Genomic DNA, 24,827 nt, shown 5'->3' on the forward strand with positions numbered 1-24,827 from the left:
ATTTTACCATATTATTAAAAACTCCTCCAAAAACTTGATTTAAAGTTTACAATACTAAAAAAAAAATTATACCATATTTTACCATATTATTAAAAAGCTCCTCCAAAAACGTGATTTTAAAATTTGCACTACTAAAACTTTTTAATCATTTTAATTATTTAATTATTATCTATAGCTATAATTACTTAGTATTTACTCAATAAGAATACTTTTCTGGATATTCTATAGCAACATTCTTCTTTGCATCATCGGACACACCTAACTGATGACATTTATGTAGGATACACTGTCCTAATACCCAGGGTTTTAAGTAATTTCAGTTTCTCTCCTACTCAAGAAAGCACAGGACTGAGAAAAAAGGTACCTGAAAATGCCATTATTACAGGGATAACTGCTCTGATTCACAATAGAGAAAACCAAATTATCATATTTCTACTACTCACTCATCTATTAATTGACAAAATTTTTGAGTTAGAACTCACAACCGACATATGTCTAGACCCTGTAGCTGAGAGAGGCTAACTCTACAGGTATTTTACAACTCAGTAATTTACATTTTAGCTAAAACAAATAAAATATAAACTCATTAACACCATTCAGCAATTAAGACGCTTAAAAAGAACATTTGAAACAAAGTTCCACAAAACTCTGCCTTTTGTTTCTTTTAACATTAAATACTTTATTGTTAATATAACCTAATAAAAGTCAAGCTATCTTTTTAAACTTTTGTTATAGCAAATTTCAAATATATACATACACAGCTCAGATCATTTTGAAGCAAATATCTAACAAGAAATCATTTTTGCTGGAAATATTTCATGTGTTCAGCTAACTTTACTTTTTTTAAAAATTTTATTTCTTTTCAGTGTTCCAGAATTAATTGTCAATGCACCACACCCAGTGCTCCATGTAATACATGCCCTCCATTGTTCAGTTAACTTTAAAAGCAATTTTATAAAACTGATAAGACTAGATAATATTGTGAACATGTTAAATTGTGGAAATATGACTAATTTTCCCTCCATTTTCAAGCATTCTATAATACTGACATATTATTCAAACAATTAAAAATATCATTCCACATCTAAGAAACTATAAGATTATAGATTCATTTTAAATTTTCTTCGTGGCAGGGGATGTTTCCTGACTGTAACATAAAAACCTTATAAAATAACCTAACAACTCTAAAAACTACAATTTGTAATACCTACTGGAAGCAACTTGTGGTTTTCTGGAAGTGAACTGGCAAGATTCTCCAATCCTTCATAATCTTCCAACATATAATAACATTCAGCTAGACGTTCCTGGTTCCGGCCTTGTACGTAATATTGTACAGCATTCAACCTACAGAAAATTTTAAAAAGCAAAAACTTTTAAAATTAATGTGAATCTCCTGGTAAATAAGCATTTTCACCAAAAATGTTCCTTCATTAGAATTACTAGTATTACTCTAGTGACCACTTTCAGTTACTGTATGTCTTTGAAGCATATAAAGTGCAGGGGAAAAAAGTCTAACGACTGTGAAGCATATTTTAGCTGCAACATCCTTTGGATATTCTTAAGAAATACTGCTGTAATCTGATATACAGGTTCCAAACACTGACGTAAATAAATAAGCATATTGATTAAAATGAAAACTTCAGAATCAAAGTCAATGATGGCTGAAAACAATCTACAATAAAACAACCAAATATAAAATATTTTTTATACCTTTTTCAGAAGTAAATCATATAATGTCTCTGAAATGCACACTGTGGTCTTAAATAGTAGAAGGCGGCCTGAAGCTAGGCACACATTTTTTGAGTATGAAAACTGCAAAGGATCTCTAGCTCCTCAGTGTGGATCCAAAGCTGTTTGAATTTTAGGATCTGGGAGGGCGGCCTTCGATATCCCCAGCATCACAAGGAATTACCCGGGCAGCTACCATATTAAGTGCCGCCTGAATGGAGAAGGTGGTCCCCATAGGTTACCCACCATTTTTGTCGATCAGCAAAGTAGTCTCCGATGGCGTTGTGGGCTTGTTCTAGGAGAGTGTCATCTGCATCACCAGATCCAGTTTTCAGGAGCTGCAGTACTCTAAACCAATCCCCCAATTTCAGCCGAAGGCCAATAGCAAGATCTCTACAAATGACAACATCTGTTCATTTGACAAATAATTTAACAACTGCTCACCATGTCCAGGTTCAATTCCAAGGAACAAGAATACACAGCAGTGAACTGACAGACAATGTACGTTGCCAAACACTTTAGAAACTTAACCAGGAAAGAAGCAATGGGGGAAACCCGAAATAGGGTAAAGAACATGATTTCCTGCCTTGTATTTTCTTAGAATTCCAATTTCCTAGCCAAATAATGATTTAAATACTAATCATTTCTTTTCATCAATCTCATAGACATAATGAGGCTTATTTAAAAACCACACTTATAAACACATTTGGTTTTATCTTTCTTTTCAGGGCTTGTGCTGTATTAGGTATCCCCTGGAAGTACAAATAATATTAATAAACATTAGACGTAATGTTTACAGCTGAAATGAAATTCAGACGTTATCTTATGTAAGTCTAAAATAAACATAGGAATAAAAACCAATCCCTAAGTACCATTCATTTTTATTTCATGCTCCTTGACAAACTTGACTCCTTGACAGAAACTTAAATAAAGGCCTAAACGAAAAAAGAAAACCCAACTATTGGGCTGCGTAATAGAGGATAAAAGCCCCCAGTCAATGTAGTCTTATGTTTTCCTACCAAATGAAAACCTACTTGTGTTTTTCCTACCAAATGAAAAAAATCCATGGTCAGTCATTAATGTATGTAAAAATAGAAAAGAAAACGGCCTCCAAATTACAAAATGTAAATTAATGTGGGGCTTGTGGAATCTCCAGCCAGTCATTCAAACTGAAATTATTTTCCAAAGAAATGGTATGATACATTTAGTCTACGGTACCTTCCTCATTTGCACAAGAAGATCATGAATGCCGAAGCATTCAGGGAGCCTGTACCTTCCTGACTTACCTTCTGTCCATATCAAGATACATTCTTTCTGCCTCTTCAAACCTGCCGAAGTAGGCAGCAACTTCCGCCTGCTTCATGGACTCACTCTGCAGGTTGCCCAGACGCTTCACAAACTTGATGCCCTGGTAATCTTTGCAGCGCACAAATGCTTGCTCTGCAGTGTGCAAATCCAGTTTCTGAAGAGCTGCTTCAGCCAGTAGGCGCCTTCATTACAAAAAGAAACAGAGAAGCTTATTACAATTACAGATAAACAGGTCTTGAACTAAATTCAATTACTATCCCTATTGCTTCCCGTCAAACACAGTGGGAAGCGACGAACACATTTATACATGTTTCACTTAATATTATGCTCATTTTGAGTACTTCCACATCTGAAGTGAATTTCTATATTTTAAACAGAAAAGCAGGAATGGGCGTCTGCCCCCATGAAGGCTACTACAAGAGTGGGGGACAATCGAGCTGAGACTTTAAAAGCATACACCAGTCATTTGGGAAGATTTTTTATTTTTAAATACCAAAGTCGGGGGTGTGGATTGTCCTCTATGAATTGAGATGCATCTTCAATTCCAACCTTCTCGATCAATGCTCGACTATCTCGCAAGGACCGGATCTCAAAGTTAATTATATAATCCTTGTTTGGATGTTCGGGATTCTAAAAGTAAACATGAGAAGAAAGTCAGTCAAATGGCTGCCTTTAGAGCATGTGTTTCTTTTTTTTACAATAAAACAGACACACACACACACACACACACACACAAACTGCACCACCTTGTAAACCACAATGGGAAGAAAAGCTATTCCAGTGTGTGGGTCTTTCAAGTTGTCTGGAAAACACCCACAACCCACAAGTGAAGTTCCTCCTGCAGCTATGAGGCTGCCCACGGGGAAAAGGCCGTGGTGGAAGAAGGGGTGTCTTATAATTATGCAGCCTCGTTTCCCTCGCTTAAATGTCATGGTCCCAGGAACCACGATCCTCTTCTCGCCCAGAGTCCTGTGGTTTCCATCAGAGCAGAAAACACATGTGCCAGGGCCTCTACCCACAGCCCCCTCTCCTCACTCATGAATCTACTCTTTCCTTGCCAGGAGCAATGAAACTGTTGCTCCCTGTGCTGCTGGGCAGCAGATAAACAAATAAAAGAAAAAGGGTTCGTTTTCCTCACCTCTTTCCTTTTCTTAATTTTGCAAGCTGGCCCCTCCAAAAAAAATTTTTTTGAAGGCCAGCCTTGCAGGAAAGAGCTAGCTAGTGGGCAAACGGTTATAATGAACTCACCAATATCCTACATATTCCAAGAAAAGAAAAAGTGAAACATGCGCCTCAATGGTTCCCAGAACTGAGCTGCGTGTGCCCCTCCTCACCCTGCAACTAAACTATTGCATTCAGAAGCTAATAAGTTCTCCGGGAACTCCCTGGCACAAGACAGAAAGAAAGCAGTATGAAAAGAGCATGAGGTTTGGATTCAAACAGACCTAAGCTTAAATCCCAATGCCACTGCTCACTGGCTATGTGACAAGTATTTCTAAAACGTGTTACAGTGTGCCCCCTCCTCCCGTGCCCACCCAGGAAGCCAAGGCCATCTTCCCCAAATAGAAACCCAATCATGTCACTCTCCTGTTTTACGCCCCCAGTGACTCCAGGATGTAGTCCAAATTCCACAGAAGGCACACAAGGCCTCTTCCAACCGGGGCCAACCTCCCCCATGACCGCTCCCCTTCCCCATCTCTGCCAGTGCTACCAATTACACACACCAGCTTTGAAGCCAGACGACTTGGAGTCAAATCATGTCTCTGTCTACTGCTAACTGGGTGTCACTGGCAAATTAGTCTATCTCTCCAAGCCTCAAATTCTTCATCAAACAAATGAAGATAATAATCAAACTTACTTCCTTGGAGTTGTGAGGATTAGAAGAGATAACACACATCAAACATTTAGGACAACACCCGACTGTGCTACTCACATCACTCTGACTCAGAACTGACCCAGGGCTCTCTCGCTGCAGACCTCCGAAGGGATACAACTGCCAAAGAGACTACAGCACCCCCATGCCTTGTCTGGTTGCTGAGTTTCTTGTCTATCTCCCAGTCCCTCTACTTGAGGCCAGGAACTGCATTGTGCAGACTGCCAGTAAGCATTTCCTGAGTCAATGAACAGATGAACTTTTGGCAAATCATTTTACCCACTAAGAGCCTTCTTCAGCTAAAAGTGAGGTCTATGTAATATCTACGAAGCATGGTAGTAAGTGCCTTTTGCATAATGCAAAGGAAATGCTTTGCACAAAATGAAGGTAAAACTCTTTTCAAAACAGTTTTAGAGAAAGAAATTCTCAAAAGATGGTCAGTGAAGGCCAAAGTAGATGTTCAAAAGGGTATCTGGAATCAGAAATGGATTATTTTATAAAGCCTGAAAAAAATAGGATAGTGGCCCTGCAAACACAAAGCTATGGAAGTATCCTAGAACTACAAAACACTAAATTGTCAAAAATTTCAATATTTCTTCAGTTCCTCTGCTAATAATATAGAAACAAGGACAACAACAACTAGCTACCACTTTTTGAGCTCATGATCCTAGCACTGTGGTGAGTGCTTTTTACATATTACCTTATACAATAACAATCCTGGAAGATAGGTATTAGTATTTTCACATTTTATAGAGGCAAAAAAAAAAAAAAATGAGGCTTGTAATCAAGAAAGGAAAATGAAGCTCAGAAAGGTGAAGGAACCTGTCTAAAAGTGGAGCAACTGACAGAGGAGGCTCAATCCACATTCCTGACAGGGACACTACACTGTCTGGTGAAAAAGGAAATCCCAGCCAAGCTAGCAACAGAAACACTGTTGCTTTTTAATAATTACCTTCATTATCTCATCCAAAAGAACAGATTTAATTTCTAAATCCTCAAAGTTACAAATATATCCAGAAGTCTGAATGGGCTCCTTTAAAGATAAAAACAAATGTTATGTTAAATTGTACAAAATTTTCCTTCGTTTAATATATGATGTTATATTTTATTACCAATGTTTTCAAACCAACAGAAAAGTAGAAAGAATGTCATTAACACCCATATGCCCATCATCTAAATAATTATTAACAATCTGCTAAATATGCTTCAGTCAATTTTTTGGCTGAAGTATTTTAAAGTAAATCAAGTAAATTTATAGACATCATGATATTTTCACCCCTAAATATTTCAGTACATATCTCTGAAAGATAAAGATGTTTAAAAAAAAATGCTCTTTACATGGCCACATTACTATTATTATACCTTATGTAATCAATATTAATTCCCTAATAGCAGCTAATATCAGTCCAATTTTTCTCAATCCAGAAGTGCCCGATACCATGAGATAATTACTATTCATGCAATGCAACATTAAATTTAATTCTTAATAAAACTGACAAACACTATATTTGTATGTAAGCACATATATCAAAGAAATCTTGTACTATACGGAAAAGTCCATCCTCTGTAACATTAGTCAGAGAGCATTCCTGATAGATTTTCTATATAAAAAGATTTAATTTGCCAATATGTAAATATACAAGTCTGTTACACAAGTCTCTTATTCTACTGTTATACAGGCTTATAGAAAAAAAGTGTATTAAATGCATATTACAATGTAAAGTAGCTACCCTAAATCTCTATAGAAAAAGTAGGTATAAATATTAGGTAAACAAAAAGAAATAAACTCTCAATATACTTACTACCTCCAAGAAAGGATAAGATAACATCTAGTAATGGAAGTAATACCAGAATGCAATTTTTTTAAAAATGTATGTATATATCTATATCCTGAAACAGAAATTAAGCAAAATCCAAAGAAAATAACATATTGAATTTATAACTCTGAAACTTAGTTCTTTAAATGTAGAAACTACAAAAATTATGATAGGAAGATACTAAAAAAATGGAAATTAGTTAAAAATGGAATCGAATTTAGTTTTAGTATGTCAAAGTTTAAAAATAAGGCTCTTGCATACATACTATATGTGTTTCTTGAGTCTTAAAGTGATTATTTTCTTTTAAAAAATAAAAAATTGTTAGGGCGCCTGGGTGATTCAATCAGTTAGGCATACGCTTTCGTCATGATCTCAGGGTCCTGGGGTTGTCCCTGCTCAATGGACAACTGCTTTTCCCTCTCCCTCTAACCCTTTTCCCTGCTTGTGCTCACTCTCTCAAAAAAAAAAAAAAGAAAAAGAAAGAAAGAAAAGAAGAAGAAAGAAAGTAAAAATTGTTGATTACATGAGAAATTTTTACAAAAAACCTTCATTTCTGAAAAAAATTGTACTATGTAAAGGCAAATAATTTATGAGCAATGAACACACAGAGAGAATCAGAACAAAATTTAATTCAAATGAAAGAATATGGGCACCTGAGTGGCTCAATTAGTCAAGCGACTACCTTCAGCTCAGATCGTGATCCCAGAGTCCTGGAATCAAGTCCTGCATTGGGCTCCCTGCTCGGCAGGCAGTCTGCTTCTCCTTCTGACTTTCCCCCTCTCATGCTCTCTCACTGCCATTCTCTCTCTCTCTCTCTCAAATAAATAAATAAATAAATAAATAAAATCTTTTTAAAAAAAGGATATAATAACATATTTCTTGTAAATTATAAAGGCCTTTTGCATACCTGGATTATTTTGATACTACATATGTATCCAAATATACCTACAAAATTGTTTTATATTTGGCTATATGAAAAAACAAAGCAAGGTAGCCAAAAAATAAAGTCATAAAAGATGATATGTGGATAAAAAGTTATACCAAAAATAAAGAGAAAGGAAGAAAATACAGGAAGGAGGAGAAATAAAAAAATTAAGAGTTTCCAAAATAGTCTATTGGCATGTAAGCAAATCTGCAAATATTTGTGTAATTCAGATTTTAAAAAAGTCTTCTGGGGTGCCTGGATGGCTCAGTCAGTTAAGCAGCTGCCTTTGGTTCAGGTCATGATCTCAGGCTCATGTTGGGCTCCCTGCTCAGCAGAAAGCCTGCTTCTCCCTCTCCCTCCACTTGCTGCTCTGCCTACTTGTGCTCCGTCTCTCTCAAATAAATAAATACATAAAATCTTTTTTTAAAAGTCAACTTCTGCTTGATCTCAACTAATTCTCTTTATTTTCCAAAATTCACTAGATAATCCACCCACATTTCAACTAAATATGAAGTTTTAGACCAGTGACTGACAAAAGCAGGACATACCCCTAGGCAGTGTGCAAGAAATTTATTTTTATCAAGAAAGTATTTAAAGCTTCACTAATCTATACTATATTATGTCCTCTTATTCAGTACATAAGTCAGAAGGTCTCATAACATGTAAAATATAACAGGTACCCTACAAGTGCTAATTCCCTCAATCCTAGCACATTGTGACATACTGAAGTTTGTATATACCTAGCTAAGTGGATTTAGGGATTATAGTTTCTCATTTTTAACTAACCCTCATAAATTGGACATGTGGTTTAAAAATCCTCCCACAAAGAATCTGGGGATTAGCAGGCTACCCATAATGCAAGGACCAGCAAACAAGGCAGAACAGTCACCTCCCTCGCCCCTCGCCCAGATTCCAGGGTTAGCCACATTACAAAGTGAAAACAATGACAGTCTAATCAGGTCTGACAAAAAGTTGGTTAAAAAGTGAAAATTATCAACAAGACTATAAAACATGAGACCTACACTTAGTTAATAATTCCACACTCTATTAAAGTGTACATTATGCTTGAGAAACTAGCTAAAGGTAGCATGAACCCTAACACCATGACATTTTAAAATAAAGTTTACTTCCTGTCATTTTTTTTTCTCAGTCTTTTAAAATTTCTATTTCAGGGATGTGATTCATAATTTACTTGTATTAAATAGTAGATCATGTATATAATTTCCAAATAAATAATTATGCACATATGAAGGTATACATACAAAAGTTTGGAAACCCCTTGCTTGGTAAAGAAGTGTGTAAAAATGAGAGGGTGAATGACAAAAATATGAGAAATGAAAGGAATATGAATATGAAATAGCATCAGTGAGAGGGAAGATTCAAGAAAAAGACTAAAATGCTGAATTAGTACCTTTAGAGGATCACTGGAGATAAAAATGATCAAGCAGGGAATATCAACATCAAATACTCATTTCCAAATTCTCAAAGAAAATGTGCTTTATCAGTGAATTACAACTTCACATACAAATGGCACCTTTTTTTTTTTTGGCATATAAAAGAAAACTCTACAACTTAAAAGTATGAATCTAGAATTCATAATAACACTCAAATGGATAAAAACACATTAACTATTATCTGTCAAATAATAGCCTACCTCCTGAATAATAAAAGAATATGATGCCCTAAAACAGCCCCAGTAAATTCGGTTTTGAAAAGTGTGTCCTTACGTGATCAGTCAATAAGCAGCTACCGGAATGAACAGCACAGTAACTAACCAAGCAGGCATCACAGCCAGCCAGTGTCCTCATGAATGAAAGAACAGCAGGATTTATAAAGAAATCCAGTCAGTGGTAAGGTTGAAAGAAATGCATCTAGCTCTAAATCCAACAGAAACTGAACTACTCGCCAAGCCAGAAAACAAACTCAAAAAGAAAAAGAAAAAAAAAAAGCCGATCAGTTAAAACTAAGAATCACTTTGCACGAGGCCAAGATATCTTTTCCCCTGGTGCTAGACTCAGCATGTGTGCTACACACACATTGTGAAAGCCAGGCCTAACACTCTACTTGTCCGGGCATATGATTTCTGACTTAGTACACACGGGGCCCACAACAGAAAAAGGACCCCCACATTCAAAACGTATTCCTCTCCCTTCCTCAGGGTAATCCTGTGGTTACATGTCAAATTTTCACACTTGTTTTGTGGCAAGCATCAAATTTCCCTTGGACCCTTGACAGAAGCCCCTGCTTACAGGTTAAATGCAGCAGCCCCGAATGCCTTTCCTTTAAACCATACTCAGGGACTAAAAATTACAAAGATCCTTAAGGCTCCTAAAAGCTTTAACAAAGCCTTTGGGAGTGATTTATATCAGGTCATTTCACAACCCAAAGATCGTGAGTAGAGCCAAAATGGGGAAATGTGAAAATAATTTAGGATATTAAAGGGACAAATAGGTTACCACTAAATAAATTACCCTAGAAGATCTTTGGCACCTCAGGGGCCCAAGCATGCAATTTCTTTCCAAAAATCTAACTGTAAATCCACACATCAATTAATGACATACAGCATTTATCAACTTATCTCTTATTATTTACTTCCGTTGCGTATAGCAAGCATAGAGAAAATTCCAAACTGAAAATCCATTAATTATTCAAAAATTACATAAAAGGTTTATTTCAATGATGCTTTGATTAGGCTACCACGCAAATTATTCTGAATTTCCTAAACACGAATGCGAACAGCGATGCAGAGCAGACCAAGTGACAGGAAAATTCCAAGCTTAAAAATGAGCCGATGTGAGCTGCAAGTAGAAAATCCAAAAATAACTTAAAAATTAGTGAGCAAGGGGCTTCCTGATACTCCAGACAGGGCAGTTTAATCACTGCACACTTGCATATTCATAAAATTATCAGGGTGAAAAAGGCCAGGATTCATGGTTGAAAGAGCGGTTATAAATATAAATACGACCAACGCAGCACAAGTGCAGGCGGACAGAGAGGCAAAAAAGAAAAGCACAAAGACATTTCAAAACCACATTTCCTTGGTTAGGTTGTTTTAAGCAATTTTGGTAAATGTTACTACTGATTTTCTTTTCTTCCTGAACTCTGACAAAGAAAAAATAAAGACTATATATTAGAGACCCATGGCTCCATCTTTCAAAAAGAACAGATAAATGCTTAGGAAGTGCCTTTCAGAGAAAGCAGAGACTATTTAAAGAATCAGTATTATTCCCACTTAAGACCAAACACGTTACAACTCCACAGAGATGTTTCTATATATTTTCAGAAATTCATGCAACCAACACCAACAAATCTCTTAAGGAAACAAAAGGGAAATCGGTTTCGGTATCTGGCTTATTATTTATGTACTGCTAACGCTCCTTTCTTGTGTTTACCTCAGGATCCAAGTTTCTGAAAACATACATTCTTGTCTTCTCCATCATTGCAAACAAATCCGGATTGTCTTTGGCCCACTTCATATCCCAGACATCTTTCCGCTCCAATTTTAACAACTCGCCAATGACTTGCTGTCCCGTGCTGTCTGTTACCCGAGCATCCAAGTCAAAGAAAGTGAGAATGCCTGAGATGTCTATGATAGCCAGACGACTACAAGTAATGGCATTGGAGAAGGGAAACAAAATTGTAAAATGATGATCAGAAATCACAAATATAATGACCCATTACTGTTCTGCAAAATCAGTTCATCTGAATCTGGGAAGAAGGCAGAAATGGCTTAAAGAAATAACTGGCTTTAAACAAATTCTTACAAATTTGATAGAAGACTTGGACTACTCTTCATTTTGCTTCCTTGTGAGGAAAAAATATCCAAGGGAATTAAAGCAACTGACATGCAAACAATTTAAAGTATTACATCAGGATTTCTATATTTTGCCCAATTAAAGAAAAAGATCTAAACAAAGTATAATACAACTATTGAAATATAAATATAGTATAGTAAAATCACATGAACTGTAAGACAAGTTTAAAACAAACACACATCTTTGTATTTTTATATAAATCCAACAATCCTAGTTGATAACTTCTAAACCCAACAACTACATGAGGAGAATTTTCAGACTTACCTAGAGTTGCAGTTCAAGGATAACTGGTAGGCTCGACAATTGAGGGAATATTTTTGAATTAAACCAACATTGGGAAGACTATATCTCTGAATGGTGCCAGATTCACGACCCTATGGAAATTATTTTTGATTATTAAAGCATATTTACATAATGAAATTAAATTACAAATACAGGTCTCTCTATATGTTCATACATTTGTTTCCAAAACCAAAGTGATGCTGTCATAACTAATTCCCAATTCTGACGTTAAATCACATTACTGATTACATATGTATCTTCTAATTTAATCAAAACCCTTTCAAAGTGGCTGAAGGTGATCTTTTTTTCATGTAGCATTCAAAAAAGAAGTCAGAAATCTAGCTGTTCCATAATACATAAATACTTATATCACAAGGAAGAAATAACAAGGGTTGTTTACATTTGTTGTCTAGGTTAATATGCAGGGTACATGAAAAGCTAAAATACAAAGCACTTATTGAATTAAATTTCATATAAAATCATATAAGATCACTATATGAAACAGCTGTTATTGAAATTGTCTGTATTTTTCATCTATAGCCACTTATCTGATACTAGTTAGTGGCAAAAGGAGATGGTCAGAATGCAATGATACAATGAGTATTAATTTAAATGGGTCTAAAAATAAAATATAAGGCCGCCTGGGAGGCTCAATTGGTTTAATGTCTGCCTTCGGTTCAGGTCATGATTCCAGGATCCTGGGATCGAGCCCCGTGTTGGGTTCCCAGTGGGAAGTTTGCTTCTCCCTCTCCACCATCCCCTGGTTCATGCTCTTTCTCTATTGCAAATAAATAAATAAAATCTAAAATAAATAAAACAGTATAAATTACTAAGCAACTCTGTGCAAGCCTTAACAGATCAACAGTTGGTGTAACAATCAAGAGAGAACTGTGGTTTTCAAACCCTTCTGTGCCTCTGGCCATGACAACAGGACAAAGCAGAGAGGGCCCCACTCGGCCAATCTTTCCCGCTCCCCATTTTAATCAGAGTGGCATTGTTCTTGCAGCATGATTCTCAAGAGGGGCCAACCAGAAAGCCTGGAAGGGGGAGGGGGATATTTTTTAATGTACAGAAGGGCAGTATGGGTTTCAGAAGGTTTACCATATTGGAGAATGAAATTTTGTTTTTGAAAAAAGGGGTCCTGTTTCAAAGGTTTGAAAAAGTAATCGTTCTAAAACCTTCTCCATTTCAATGGCAAAAAGAAGTTTAAAGTGCAGAAGATATTTTCTCCATTAAACTTCTGGCTGGTATTAAACTATCTGAGTACGTGGGGTGCCTGGGTGGCTCAGTGGGTTAAGCCGCTGCCTTCGGCTCAGGTCATGATCTCAGGGTCCTGGGATCGAGTCCCGCGTCGGGCTCTCTGCTCAGCAGGGAGCCTGCTTCCCTTCCTCTCTCTCTGCCTGCCTCTCCATCTGCTTGTGATTTCTCTCTGTCAAATAAATAAATAACATTTAAAAAAAAAAAAAAAAAACTATCTGAGTACGTTTCTTTAGGTAGACTCTGTCATTTAGGAATTGTGTCAGTTTTTGTGATTAGTTTGAGTTGCGTGTTATTTATTTCTGCAAATGTCAGAAACACAGCTAACACAACAATAACAACAAAACCTGCCATACAACAAAAAAATCTAAAAAGAAAAGAAAAGGCTCTGTAAGACAAACTGCTATAAAAACCCTGATGAGGAAAAACAAATACTACCTTCTTAGGACTTTGTCCCCCACAAAATTATCTAATGGCTAAAGAATGTAACTAAATACACACTATTAAGGCTCTGATTACATAATTCAAATTCAAGGGCTCCACCAGCATTACTAAAGTAAAGAAAACATTTAGTTCTAAAATTAATATTTTCAAATGTTAGAGCTCAAGAAAAGACACTGTAACAGTGATTTTATTTGAAAACTTTGCCCTAGACTTCTTCGCTTTACTGGTTAGCAAACACACTACCTCTTCATTTTACGTTTTATGAAAGTAGCTGAGCCAAAACCCTTCTCTAACACAAAACAGAAGGCCACAAAGAAGAGGGAGCTTTCGAAGACCTGCTACCACGGTCCAATCCATCCCGCACCCGCCAACCCTTGTGTGGCTCCTTCAACCCAGTGTCAAACTCTCCCCAGCGGGCCAATTTTAAAGACAGCTATTTTTGCAAATGCTTAACAATTTGTGAAGCAATCTTTAAAACTTTCTTACTTCTCATGTTGGACTTAGTAAGCCAGGTGCCCACAAGATGATATTCAAATCCGAAACATATTACTGGAATCTATATTTATAATTTAAACAATTATTATTCATAAAATCAGTTTGCTTCAAACTTACCACAATCAGTGTCTTATCAGATGCAGTTATGGCACAAATCGGATCCCGGGTACCCTAAAATAAATCGTTATTCTGTAACAAATATTTATTGAATGACTAATCTGACATGAGGTAGTAGGCAATTCGCCTAGAAAAATTCTCCAATATATTTATTGACTTAAGATTTACTTAATGAGTACCTACTATGTGCTAGACACTGAACTAAGCACTGGAGACACTCAGATAAAATCTTTCCCTTCAGGGATTCCTCAAAAGCCTCCTGGGGAAGACAGCGAGCCCGACACCTTATTACAGTACAGTATGACACAAGTAGAGATGTGCTCGGGAATTACGAGCGCGACAGGAAGGAACATCTCACATACACAGAAAAGCACAGGGAGGCAAAACCCTGAGCTCAGACATAAAAGTACAGATTGTGGAAGGACAGACAGCTCGTGCCAGAATGAGGAAGGGGAAGTAGTGGCACAGTACTTCAACAGCCTGGATGGATCCCAAGGGCTTATATGCTTAGTGCGAAAAAGTCGATTTCAAAAGGTTACACGTTATATGATTCTCTTCATTTGAAAAATTCTCAGAGTGACAAAACCAGAGACAGAAACCGATTCATGGTTGTCGCGAGGCAGGGACAGGGTGGAGAGCAAGTGCAAAAATGGAGAACTAGCATGAGGCAAGTCCGTGCCCGATGGTGAGATTACATAAAACTGCACGCATACATGTACATGTCAAAACTAGTGAAACTGAAACAAGGAATCGGGTGGCAGTCCAGTGAAGAGTGTCATTACCAATAGCAATTTCCTGTCTTTGATATTATCCCAGTTATAGAAGATGTTACCCCTGAGGGAAGCGGGGTAAAAAGGTTCTACGTGCTGTATCTGTGCAACCTCCCGAGAGCCTATTATTATTTCAAAAATGGTTTTAAAAATCGAGGGGAAAAAAGGAGACTGAGATAAAAGCTTTTCAGAATAGACATTTTTTAAAGAATTACTAGAATAACATGCTATTCAGTAAAAAAATAATTATTTGTCAGATGTCAAAATAAAATTACAGTATTTCAAAACTTACAGATACTGACATTTGCTGCAATCGCCTACCTGAATTGCTTTACTATAATCAAGCACCCCATCCACTGATCCAGAAGGAGTATCATCAACATGATAAATTCTGGGGAAAAAAAAAAAGGTGATCATTTCAAAGATGGTCTAAGTACAGGTTATGCCATTTCACAATCTCTAGAACAATTAAAGGACTGGATGACACCAATGAATACTACTACGTAACCTAAATGTCCTGATTATTTTAAAGAGTTCTTGACACAGCTAGATCCCATAAAGGTAAAAACTACCTGCCAGGTGTTTACTAGTTATGCAAATGATATGTTCCTGAAAGTTATGCCAAAAACTTATTTGGACATTGAATCACATATTTCCAATGCACTTTATTAAGCCCCAACAGATTATTTTACCTTACTCTGCAAATGAACATCACTCAGAAATAACTTCAATACACTAAGTTTCTCTGTCATTTCTCTATAATTTCCCTTCTGTCAATGTGCTTAATAAAGGTAAAGCTTAAAAGTATTTGGGAAGCTCTAATTAATGGAATTTTTGTCCTGAAATAAAGAATCATTCTTATGTTCCCTGTGTTGTGAGGATGAACTACTTTTGGACTTTCCCCATCTGATACCTTCAATACCTTCAATATAATACTCTTCACACCATAGCATCTCCACTTTACTTGTCTCCCCCACCAGCTGAGGAGGCAAAGACTATGTGCGTAGCCCAGTGTGACACACTGTCAGGTGCTCTATGTTTGCTGGGAAAATATGAAACGAATGACGGCGAATAGGGAAGACACATCACAGAGTAGCTATGAGGCCCTGGGCAAGCCTCTAAGCCTCGATTTCTCCATGTGGAGAATAAGGGCAACCTTTGCAGGGTTTTTTAAGAGGCATAAATAAAATGATGTTTGTAAAGCACATATGAACAGAGCCTGATCAAGAAATCGTAGATGGAATATAGGCACAACAAAATTAAGCCATTTTCTCTCTTTAAAATATCATGAAATTTTATCACTGTTAAATTGAAATCGTACTTATACTTTTGTCAGTATAATGAGATCAAATGTTAAATAGAAATGTATTAAATGCAGAAAGAAAACATATTTTAAAAAAGAAAATAAATTTAGAGGTGCCAGGATTCTGCATTGTAATACATTGCTAGTAAGTATATGCAGCTACTACTTCTACTTAGTTATCACAAAATAAAAGTCAAAGGTCAGAATAGGAGGTCTCCCAGGAGATCATGTGACCACCTTCCATCTCTTAAAACAAGTAGAGTACTACAAGAAAGGCCAATCTGAGTGTTTCAGAGCCAGATCAAGCCAGATCAACCAGATCAACCAGATCTATGTCCCATTTCTACTTATCAGCTGGTGACCTTTGGCAAATAATTTAAGCTCCTGTGTCTTAGTTTCCTCTCTGAAACAGGATTAATAAGAGTACTGACTAGGCTTACTGTAGTGTCTAGCATATTAGAAGTATTCTTTTCTTACTACCATCATCCACCATATTTCACAGATGAGAAAATTGAGGCCCAGAGAGAACCTGCCCAATCACTAGAACTTGTAAGTGTGTCTCAGATAGAAAGAAAGGGAGATGCTGCCATCTTAAAACCAGAATATCTTTCGCTGGCTCTCAGAGGAACTTACTCTACTTACTCTATGAAGAGGCTAGACTTTTCAGTTCCAACTTTATCCTAAGACCTCCCAGCAGACTGTGGCTCTTTTACTTATTATTGCTACCACTGTCACATGCTCTCCTGGAAAGAGGCCAAAGATTCTTTCTAGTTAGACTTTCAGAACTACTGAGAAAGCAAGATATAGTGTTTTTCAACTATTCTGGGAGTTTTGTTATGTTTTGTTTAGAGAGGGAGAAGTTGGGAAGGCGGTGGGAGACAGAGAGAGAATTTAACTGGCTCCATGCCCAACACAGAGCCAGACACAGGGCCTCAATCTCCCAACCCTAAGATCATGACCTAAGCCATAATCAAGAGTCAGACACATAACCAACTGAGCCACCCAGGTGCCCCTCAACTTTTTTTTTTATTTTGTTTTGTTTGGGGTTTTTTTAGTTTGTTTGTTTTGCTTCCACATGAATTCATGTATCTAAAATATTTACTAGGGACATTTCTCTGATCTTAGTACAAGAGTGAGTCTTAAAGGGAAGGGAAGATGGCATTAAGATCTCAAGCATGTGTGAGGGAAGATGATCTGACATGACCCCTACTGCCCACTCCCACCATCACAGGCCTATGCCCTGATTAAGAATTATTAGCTTAGAACAGTCAACAAAATGCTTTATTTAAAGGCTTACGGTAATAAAAAAGGCCAAAAAAAGTATCACCAACAGAGACAATATAACTGACAAAACACAGTAAATGGATCTGCACCTTGAAACTTACTAAAGGGAATTCCCCCCATCCTAGCTCCTAACTTCTCCATGTGGTAGAGCCCCCTCTATCACTTAACCCCAGCCCCCCTCGAATCAAGGGCAAGAGAAAGAAGCCAAGTGACCACTTCGCCCCACCAGAAGACTTCCTCCCTAAGAACCTGCCTTTCTTATGGAGATTGATACTAGAATCATCCCCACCCTTCTGGAAAGACCCATACAACTAACCCATAAGAATGAAGCTTTGGTTAGATTTTCAACTGAATAATCATATTTATGGTTTATCCTAATATGGTAAGAGTAAATGAGTGAGAATAGCTATTTCCTTATAAAAACACAGATTTCCACTCTTCATCTCCAAGGGCTGTCTTTTATTACACCACGCTACCTCTCATTTATTTTGATATTTAAACAAATAATTTGAAAGGTTTTGAAATTAATGGAAAAATATTATTTTTAGTAACCAAAACAATTTACAGTTCTCAAGCATGACAATTTATAATTAACTATGTCTGATTTAAATGTGATATGGTTGAGCTACTAAAAACCATGCATCAAAAGATATACCTTTCTCTCCCTTCTTTTCGAGACCGTGTGATCTGATTAATTTCCAATGCTGTGAGCTTCTTTGCCACACGATACTGCCAGGTATAAAATGCTTCTTTCGAAGCTGCTATCACATGGGTTTTGGTCATTGCAACAAATAATGGTACTATTAAAAAGAGCATTAAGACAATTAAGTTAGTTACATAGACACACAGAATGTTTGGCTACAAAAGAATTGAGTGAGCACTGCGTTCAACCCCACATGTCAGACAATATACCTCACACACAGTCTCTGAAATCAAAAAAGAATCAAAGGCTTGTGGGACTATACAAAAACATTACATCAAAATGGATCAAAGATCTAAATGTAAGAGCTAAAACTACAGAAGTCCGAGGAGACAAAAAAATTAGAAATAATCTTTGTGATGGTGGATAAGACAAGAGTTCCTTAGACATGACACTAAAAGCACAAGCAATGAATCAAAAAGGAGATAAACTGGACTTCATCAAATTAAAAACATTTGTGCTTCAAAAGACTTTTTTTCAAGATTTTATTTATTTGAGACATAGAAAGATAGTAAGAGAAAGCATGAGCAATGGGAAAGGGAGAAGCAGGGTCACTGCTGAGAAGGAAACCCAACAGGGGGCTCAATTCCAGAGCCCTGAGATCATGACCTGAGCAGAAGGCAGATGCTTAACTGAGCCACCTAAGCACCCCAACATTTGTGCTTCAAAGGACACCATCAAAAAAGTGAAAAGATAACCCACAGAAGAAAATATGTATAAATCGTGTTTGTGATAAGAAATTGTTTCTAGACTATGTAAAGAGCACTTACAATTCAATAATAAAAAGATAAATAGCCCGATTTAAAAATGGGCAAAAAAAAAAAAAAAAAAAGGAGCAAAATGGCAGAGGAGAAGACCTAATTTTGTCTGATCCCAAGAATTCAGCTAGATAGTTATCAAACTACTCTGAACACCTACAAACTCAACAGGAGATCAAAGAAAAGGATAGCAGCAATTCTATGAAGAAAAGCGACACTTTCTGGAAAGCAGGAAGTGCAGAGAAGTGAATCTGAGGGGATATTCCAGAAGTTAGAGCAGCGGAGCATGAAATCAGCACTTTTAGAAGTCTGCTCTGTGGAGGGACATCACTCCAGTGGCTAAGCGGGGGGTGGAATCCTCGCTGGGACAGTGTGATCTCAGGACCCTTGGAGGTCACAGAAAGACTGGGGGTGTCTGAGTGTGATAGAGCTCCCCGGTATTGGAGCAGGAAAGCTGGCTGCAAAGACGAAGCCAAGGGGTGGGCTCTCAGCTACGGATTGCCATAAACCATGATCCAAGGCATAGGCCACTGCTCTTTGAACAGGGACCCCACAAGTGGCAGATCTGGAGAGACCCCTCCTTTCCTCCACCAGGAAGAACAGTGCGGGAGTGCACTGCAGGAATCTGCTGGGTTTGGACACTCCAAACAGGGCCATGCGCCAGAGATAGAAACACTCGGTCATAGCCCAAGTGAGCACAAGTGTGGCCAGAGACCAGGGAGATGGGAGGGATTGACTGCTTTTCTCTGAAGGCACACTGAGGAGTGGGCCCTGAGCTCTCAGCTCCTACAGGCCGGATATTGGGAGGCCACCATCCTCATTACCCTCCTCCAAAGCAGATTACTTAGCATGGCACTGACTAGAGTGGTACAATTAGCCTCAGGCAGACATTTGAGAATCATGGCAATGGGCCCCTCCCCCAGAAGATCAGCAAGAACATCCAGCCAAGACCAAGATTACTGATCAATGAGAACATCAAAACTCCCACGCTAGGGACATAGAGCACAGAGAATTCATGGCTTTTTTCCCCTGACACTTCAGTCTTCCAAAGTTAAATTTTTAAATTTTTCTTTATTTTTTTCTTTTTAATTTTTTTAAATTTATTGTCTTACCTATTTTAACCATCTTAACACCTTTTTTGAAATCTTAATTTTCATTTTTATACTCATACTCTATCCCTTCATTGTACTTAATCTCATTTTTTGTATATATATGTTTCTCTTTCTTTAAAATTTTGGGATACAGTTTCTTCTAACAGACCAAAAGATACCCTAAATCTAGTGTATGGCATTGTGCTAGTCTCCTGCCTGATCATATTCTCTCTCTCTTTTTTTTAGATGTTTTTTCCTTTCTTTTTTGAACCAACTTCTTGTCAATTTCTTTTTTAGAATCTTTTAATTTTCATCTTCACAGTCACATTCCATCCATTCATTGTGTTTACCCTTGTGTGTGTGTGTGTGTGTGTGTGTGCGCGTGTGTGTGTGAATATATATATATATATATATACATATATATATATATATATGTTTTTCTTTCTTTAAAATTTTAGGAGGCAGTTTCTTCTAACAGATCAAAATATACCCAAAATCAAGTATGGGGCTCTGTTCATACATTTTTTTCTTCCTTTCTTTTCCCCCTGGTTTTGAGTCTCTTCGATTTGTTTAGTGTATATTTTTCTGGGGTTGTTGTTGCCCTTTTAGAATTTTGTTCTCTCATTTACCTATTCTTCTCTGGACAAAATGACAAAGTGGAAAAACTCACCTCAAAAAAAAGAACAAGAGGCAGTACCAACTGCTAGGGACTTAATCAATTGGGACATAAATAAGATGTCTGAACTAGAGTTCAGAATGATGATTATAAAAATGCTAGCTGGGCTTGAAAAATGCATAGAAGATACTAGAGAATCCCTTTCTGGAGAAATAAAAGAACTAAAATCTCACCAAGTTGAAATCAAAAAAGCTAGTAATGAGGTACAATAAAAAATGGAGGCTCTTATTGCTAGGACAAATGAGGCAGAAGAGAGAACTAGGGATATAGAAGACCAAATGATGGAGAATAAAGAACCTGAGAAAAACAGAGATAAACAACTATTGGATCACAAGGGGAGAATTCAAGAGATAAGTGATACTGTAAGATGAAACAGTATTAGAATAACTGGGATCCCTTTATGGACATTGGGGAAAGTATGTGCTATGGTGAGTGCTATGAAGTGTAAACCTGGCAATTCACAGACCTGTACCCCTGGGGCTAATAATAAATTTTATGTTAAAAAAAAAGAAGAGTAATTGGGATCCCAGAAAAGGGGTGGGGGAACAGAAGGTATATTGGACCAAATTCCCCTTAATTTGGGGAAGGAAAAAGGCATCAAAATCCCGGAGGCACAGAGAACCCCCCTCAAAAACTATAAAAATAGGTCAACACCCCATCATCTAATTGTGAACCTAACAAGTCTCAAAGACAAAGAGAAAATCTTGAAAGCAGCTGGAGACAAGAAGTCTGTAACTTAAAACAGTAGAAATATTAGACTGACAGCAGATCTGTCCACAGAGAACTGGCAGACCAGAAAGAACTGGGATGACATAGTCAGAGCACTAAATGAGAAAAATATGCAGCCAAGAATACTATACTCAGCTAGGCTGTCATTGAAAATAGAAGGAGAGATAAAAAGCTTCCAGGACAAACAAATACTGAAAGAATTCGCAAACACCAAACCATCTCTATAGGAAATATTTAAAGGGGTCCTCTAAGCAAAGAGAGAGCCTAAAAGTAACATAGACCAAAAAGGAACAGAGACAATACACAGTAACAGTCACCTTATAGGTAATATAATGACAATAAATTCTTATCGTTCAGTAGTTAGCCTGAGTGTAAATGGGCTAAATGCCCAATCAAAAGACAAAGGGTATCAGAATGGATTAAAAAAACAAGACCCATTAATATGCTATTTGCAAGAGACTCATTTTAGACCCAAAGACACTTCCAGATTTAAGGTGAGGGGGTGGAAAACAATTTACCATGCTAATGGACATCCAAAGAAAGATGGGGTGGCAATCCCTGTATCAGATAAATTAGATTGTAAGCCAAAGACTATAATAAGAGATGAGGAAGGGCAATATATCATACTTAAAGGGTCTGTACAACAAGAAGATCTAACAGTTTTAAATGTCTATGCCCCTAACATGGGAGCAACCAATTATATAAGCCAATTAATAACAAAATCAAAGAAACACATTGACAATAATACAATAATAGTAGGGGACTTTAACACCCCCCCATGAAGTGTACAGACCATCTCAGCAAAAGATCAACAAGGAAATAAAGGTTTCAAATGACAAACTGGACTAGATGGATATCACAGATATATTCAGAACATTCCACCCCAAAGCAACAGAATACACATTCCTCTCTAATGCACATGGAACAATCTCCAGAATAGATCACATCCTGGGTCACAAATCAGGTTTCAACCAGTACCAAAAGACTGGGATCATTCCTGCATATCTTCAGACCACAAAGTTTTGAAACTAGAACTCAACCACAAGAGGAAAGTTGGAAAGAACTCAAATACATGGAGGCTAAAGAGCATCTTACCAAGAATGAGTGGGTCAATCAGGAAATTAAAGAAGAATTTTAAAAATTCTTGGGAACAAATGAAAATGAAAACACAAATTTTCAAAAATCTTTGGGATGCATCAAAGCCACTCCTAAGAGAAAAGTATATAGGAATACAAGCCTTTCTCAAGAAACAAGAAAGGTCTCAAATATGCAACCTAACCCTACCTAAAAGAGCTGGAGAAAAAACAGCAAATAAAGCCTAAACCCAGCAGAAGAAGAAAAATAATAAAGATAAAAGCAGAAATCAATGAAATAGAAACCAAAAGAACAAAAGAACAGGTCAACGAAACCAGGAGCTGGTTCTTTGAAAGAATTAGTAACGGTGCCTGGGTGGCTCAGTGGGTTAAAGCCTCTGCCTTTGGCTCAGTTCATGGTCCCAGGGTCCTGGGATGGAGCCCCACATCAGGCTCTCTGCTCAGCAGGGAGCCTGCTTCCTCTCCTCTCTCTCTCTCTCTCTCTCTCTCTCTCTCTCTCTGCCTGCCTCTCTGCCTACTTGTGATCTCTGTCAAATAAATAAATAAAATCTTAAGAAAAAAAATATTGATAAACCCCTGGCCAGACTTACCAAAAAGGAAAGAGAAAGGACCCAAATTAATAAAATCATGACTGAAAGAGGAGAAATCACAACCAACACCCAAGAAATACAAACAATTATAAGAACATATTATGAGCAACTATACGCTAGCAAATTAGACATCTGGAAGAAATGGATGCATTCCTAGAGACTATAAACTACCAAAACTGAACCAGGAAGAAATAGAAAATCTGACAGACCCATAACCAATAAGGAATTTGAAGCAGTAATCAAAAATCTCCCAACAAACAAGAGCCCAGGCCCAGATGGTTTCCCAGATAAATTCTACCAAACATTGAAAGAAGAATTAATACCTATTCTCCTGAAACTGTTATAAAAAATAGAAATGGAAGGAAAACTTCCAAACTCATATTATGAGGCTGAAACCAGAAAAAGACCCCATCAAAAAGGAGAATTACAGATCAATACCCCTGATGAACATGGATGCAAAAACTCTCACCAAAATACTAGCCAATAGGATCCAAGAGTACACTGAAAGGATTATTCACTATGACCAAGTGGGATGTATTCCTGGGTTGCAAGGCTGGTTCAACATCCACAAATCAGTGTGATATAATACAAAAGAAAGAACAAGAACCATATGATACTCTCAACAGATGCTGAAAAAGCAACTGACAAAGTACAGCATCCTTTCTTGATCAAAACTTTCTTGATCACAGTGTAGGGACAGAGGGTACATATCTCAGTATCATAAAGGCAATCTATGAAAAACCCACAGTGAATATCATTTTCAATGGGGAAAAACTGAGAGCTCTTCCCCTAAGGTCAGGAACATGGCAGGGATGTCCACTATCACCACTGCTATTCAACATAGTACTAGAAATAGTAGCCTCAGCAATCAGACAACAAAAAGAAATAAAAGGCATCTAAATCAGCAAGGCAAAGAAGTCAAGAAGGCAAAGAACTCACTCTTTGCAAATGATATGATACTTTCTGTGGAAAACCCAAAAGACTGCACTCTAAAACTACTAGAACTCATACAGGAATTCAGTAAAGTGTCAGCATATAAAATCAATGCACAGAAATCAGTTATACTTCTATACACCAACAACAAGACAGAAGAAAGAGAAATTAAGGAGTCGATCCCATTTACAGTTGCACCCAAAACCATAAGATACCTAGGAATAAATCTAACCAAAGAGGCAAAGAATCTGTACTCAGAAAACTATAAAGCATTCATGAAAGAAATTGAGGAAAACACAAAGAAACGGAAAAACATTCCATGCTCATGGATTGGAACAACAAATATTGTGAAAATATCTATGCTACCTAGAGCAATCTACACATTTAATGCAATCCCTATCAAAATACCATCAACTTTTTTCAAAGAAATGGGACAAATAATCCTAAAATTTATATGGAACCAGAAAAGACCCTGAATAGCCAAAGGTATGTTGAAAAAGAAAACCAAAGCTGGCGGCATCACAATTCCAGACCTCAAGCTCTACAAAGCTGTAATCATCAAAACAATATGGTACTGGCACAAAAACAAGAGACATAGATCAATGGAACAGAACAGAGAGCCCATAAATGGACTCTCAAATCTATGGTCAACTAAGTTTCTTCAACAAAGCAGGAAAGAAAAGTCCAATGGAGAAAAGATAGTCTCTTCAACAAATGGTGTTGGGAAAATTGGACAGCCACATGCAGAAGAATAAAACTGGACCATTTCCTTACACCACACACAAAAATAGACTCAAAATGGGTGAAAGACCTCAATGTGAGACAGGAATCCATCAAA

General features: G+C 37.1%; 1 protein-coding gene across 3 annotated transcripts in view; it reads right to left on the reverse strand.

Annotated features, from left to right (window-relative positions):
• The window catches only part of WDR35 (WD repeat domain 35), a 64,133-nt gene that overhangs the window by 7,365 nt on the left and 31,941 nt on the right, over nt 1-24,827 (reverse strand). For 2 of the 3 annotated variants that reach the window (XM_059405188.1, XM_059405187.1), the window contains 10 exons: nt 18,074-18,218; nt 15,153-15,222; nt 14,062-14,115; nt 11,731-11,840; nt 11,044-11,254; nt 5,862-5,942; nt 3,530-3,666; nt 3,015-3,218; nt 1,975-2,121; nt 1,212-1,344 (listed from right to left, as the gene is read on the reverse strand). In XM_059405188.1, the coding sequence (XP_059261171.1) occupies nt 1,212-1,344; nt 1,975-2,121; nt 3,015-3,218; nt 3,530-3,666; nt 5,862-5,942; nt 11,044-11,254; nt 11,731-11,840; nt 14,062-14,115; nt 15,153-15,222; nt 18,074-18,218 (1,292 nt within the window). The remainder of the gene's footprint in view (nt 1-1,211; nt 1,345-1,974; nt 2,122-3,014; nt 3,219-3,529; nt 3,667-5,861; nt 5,943-11,043; nt 11,255-11,730; nt 11,841-14,061; nt 14,116-15,152; nt 15,223-18,073; nt 18,219-24,827) is intronic. The other variant, XM_059405189.1, reaches the window with a different exon arrangement.

This window comes from Mustela nigripes, chromosome 7 (assembly GCF_022355385.1).
Source record: "Mustela nigripes isolate SB6536 chromosome 7, MUSNIG.SB6536, whole genome shotgun sequence".
In the NCBI taxonomy this organism is placed as follows: Eukaryota; Metazoa; Chordata; class Mammalia; order Carnivora; family Mustelidae; genus Mustela; species Mustela nigripes.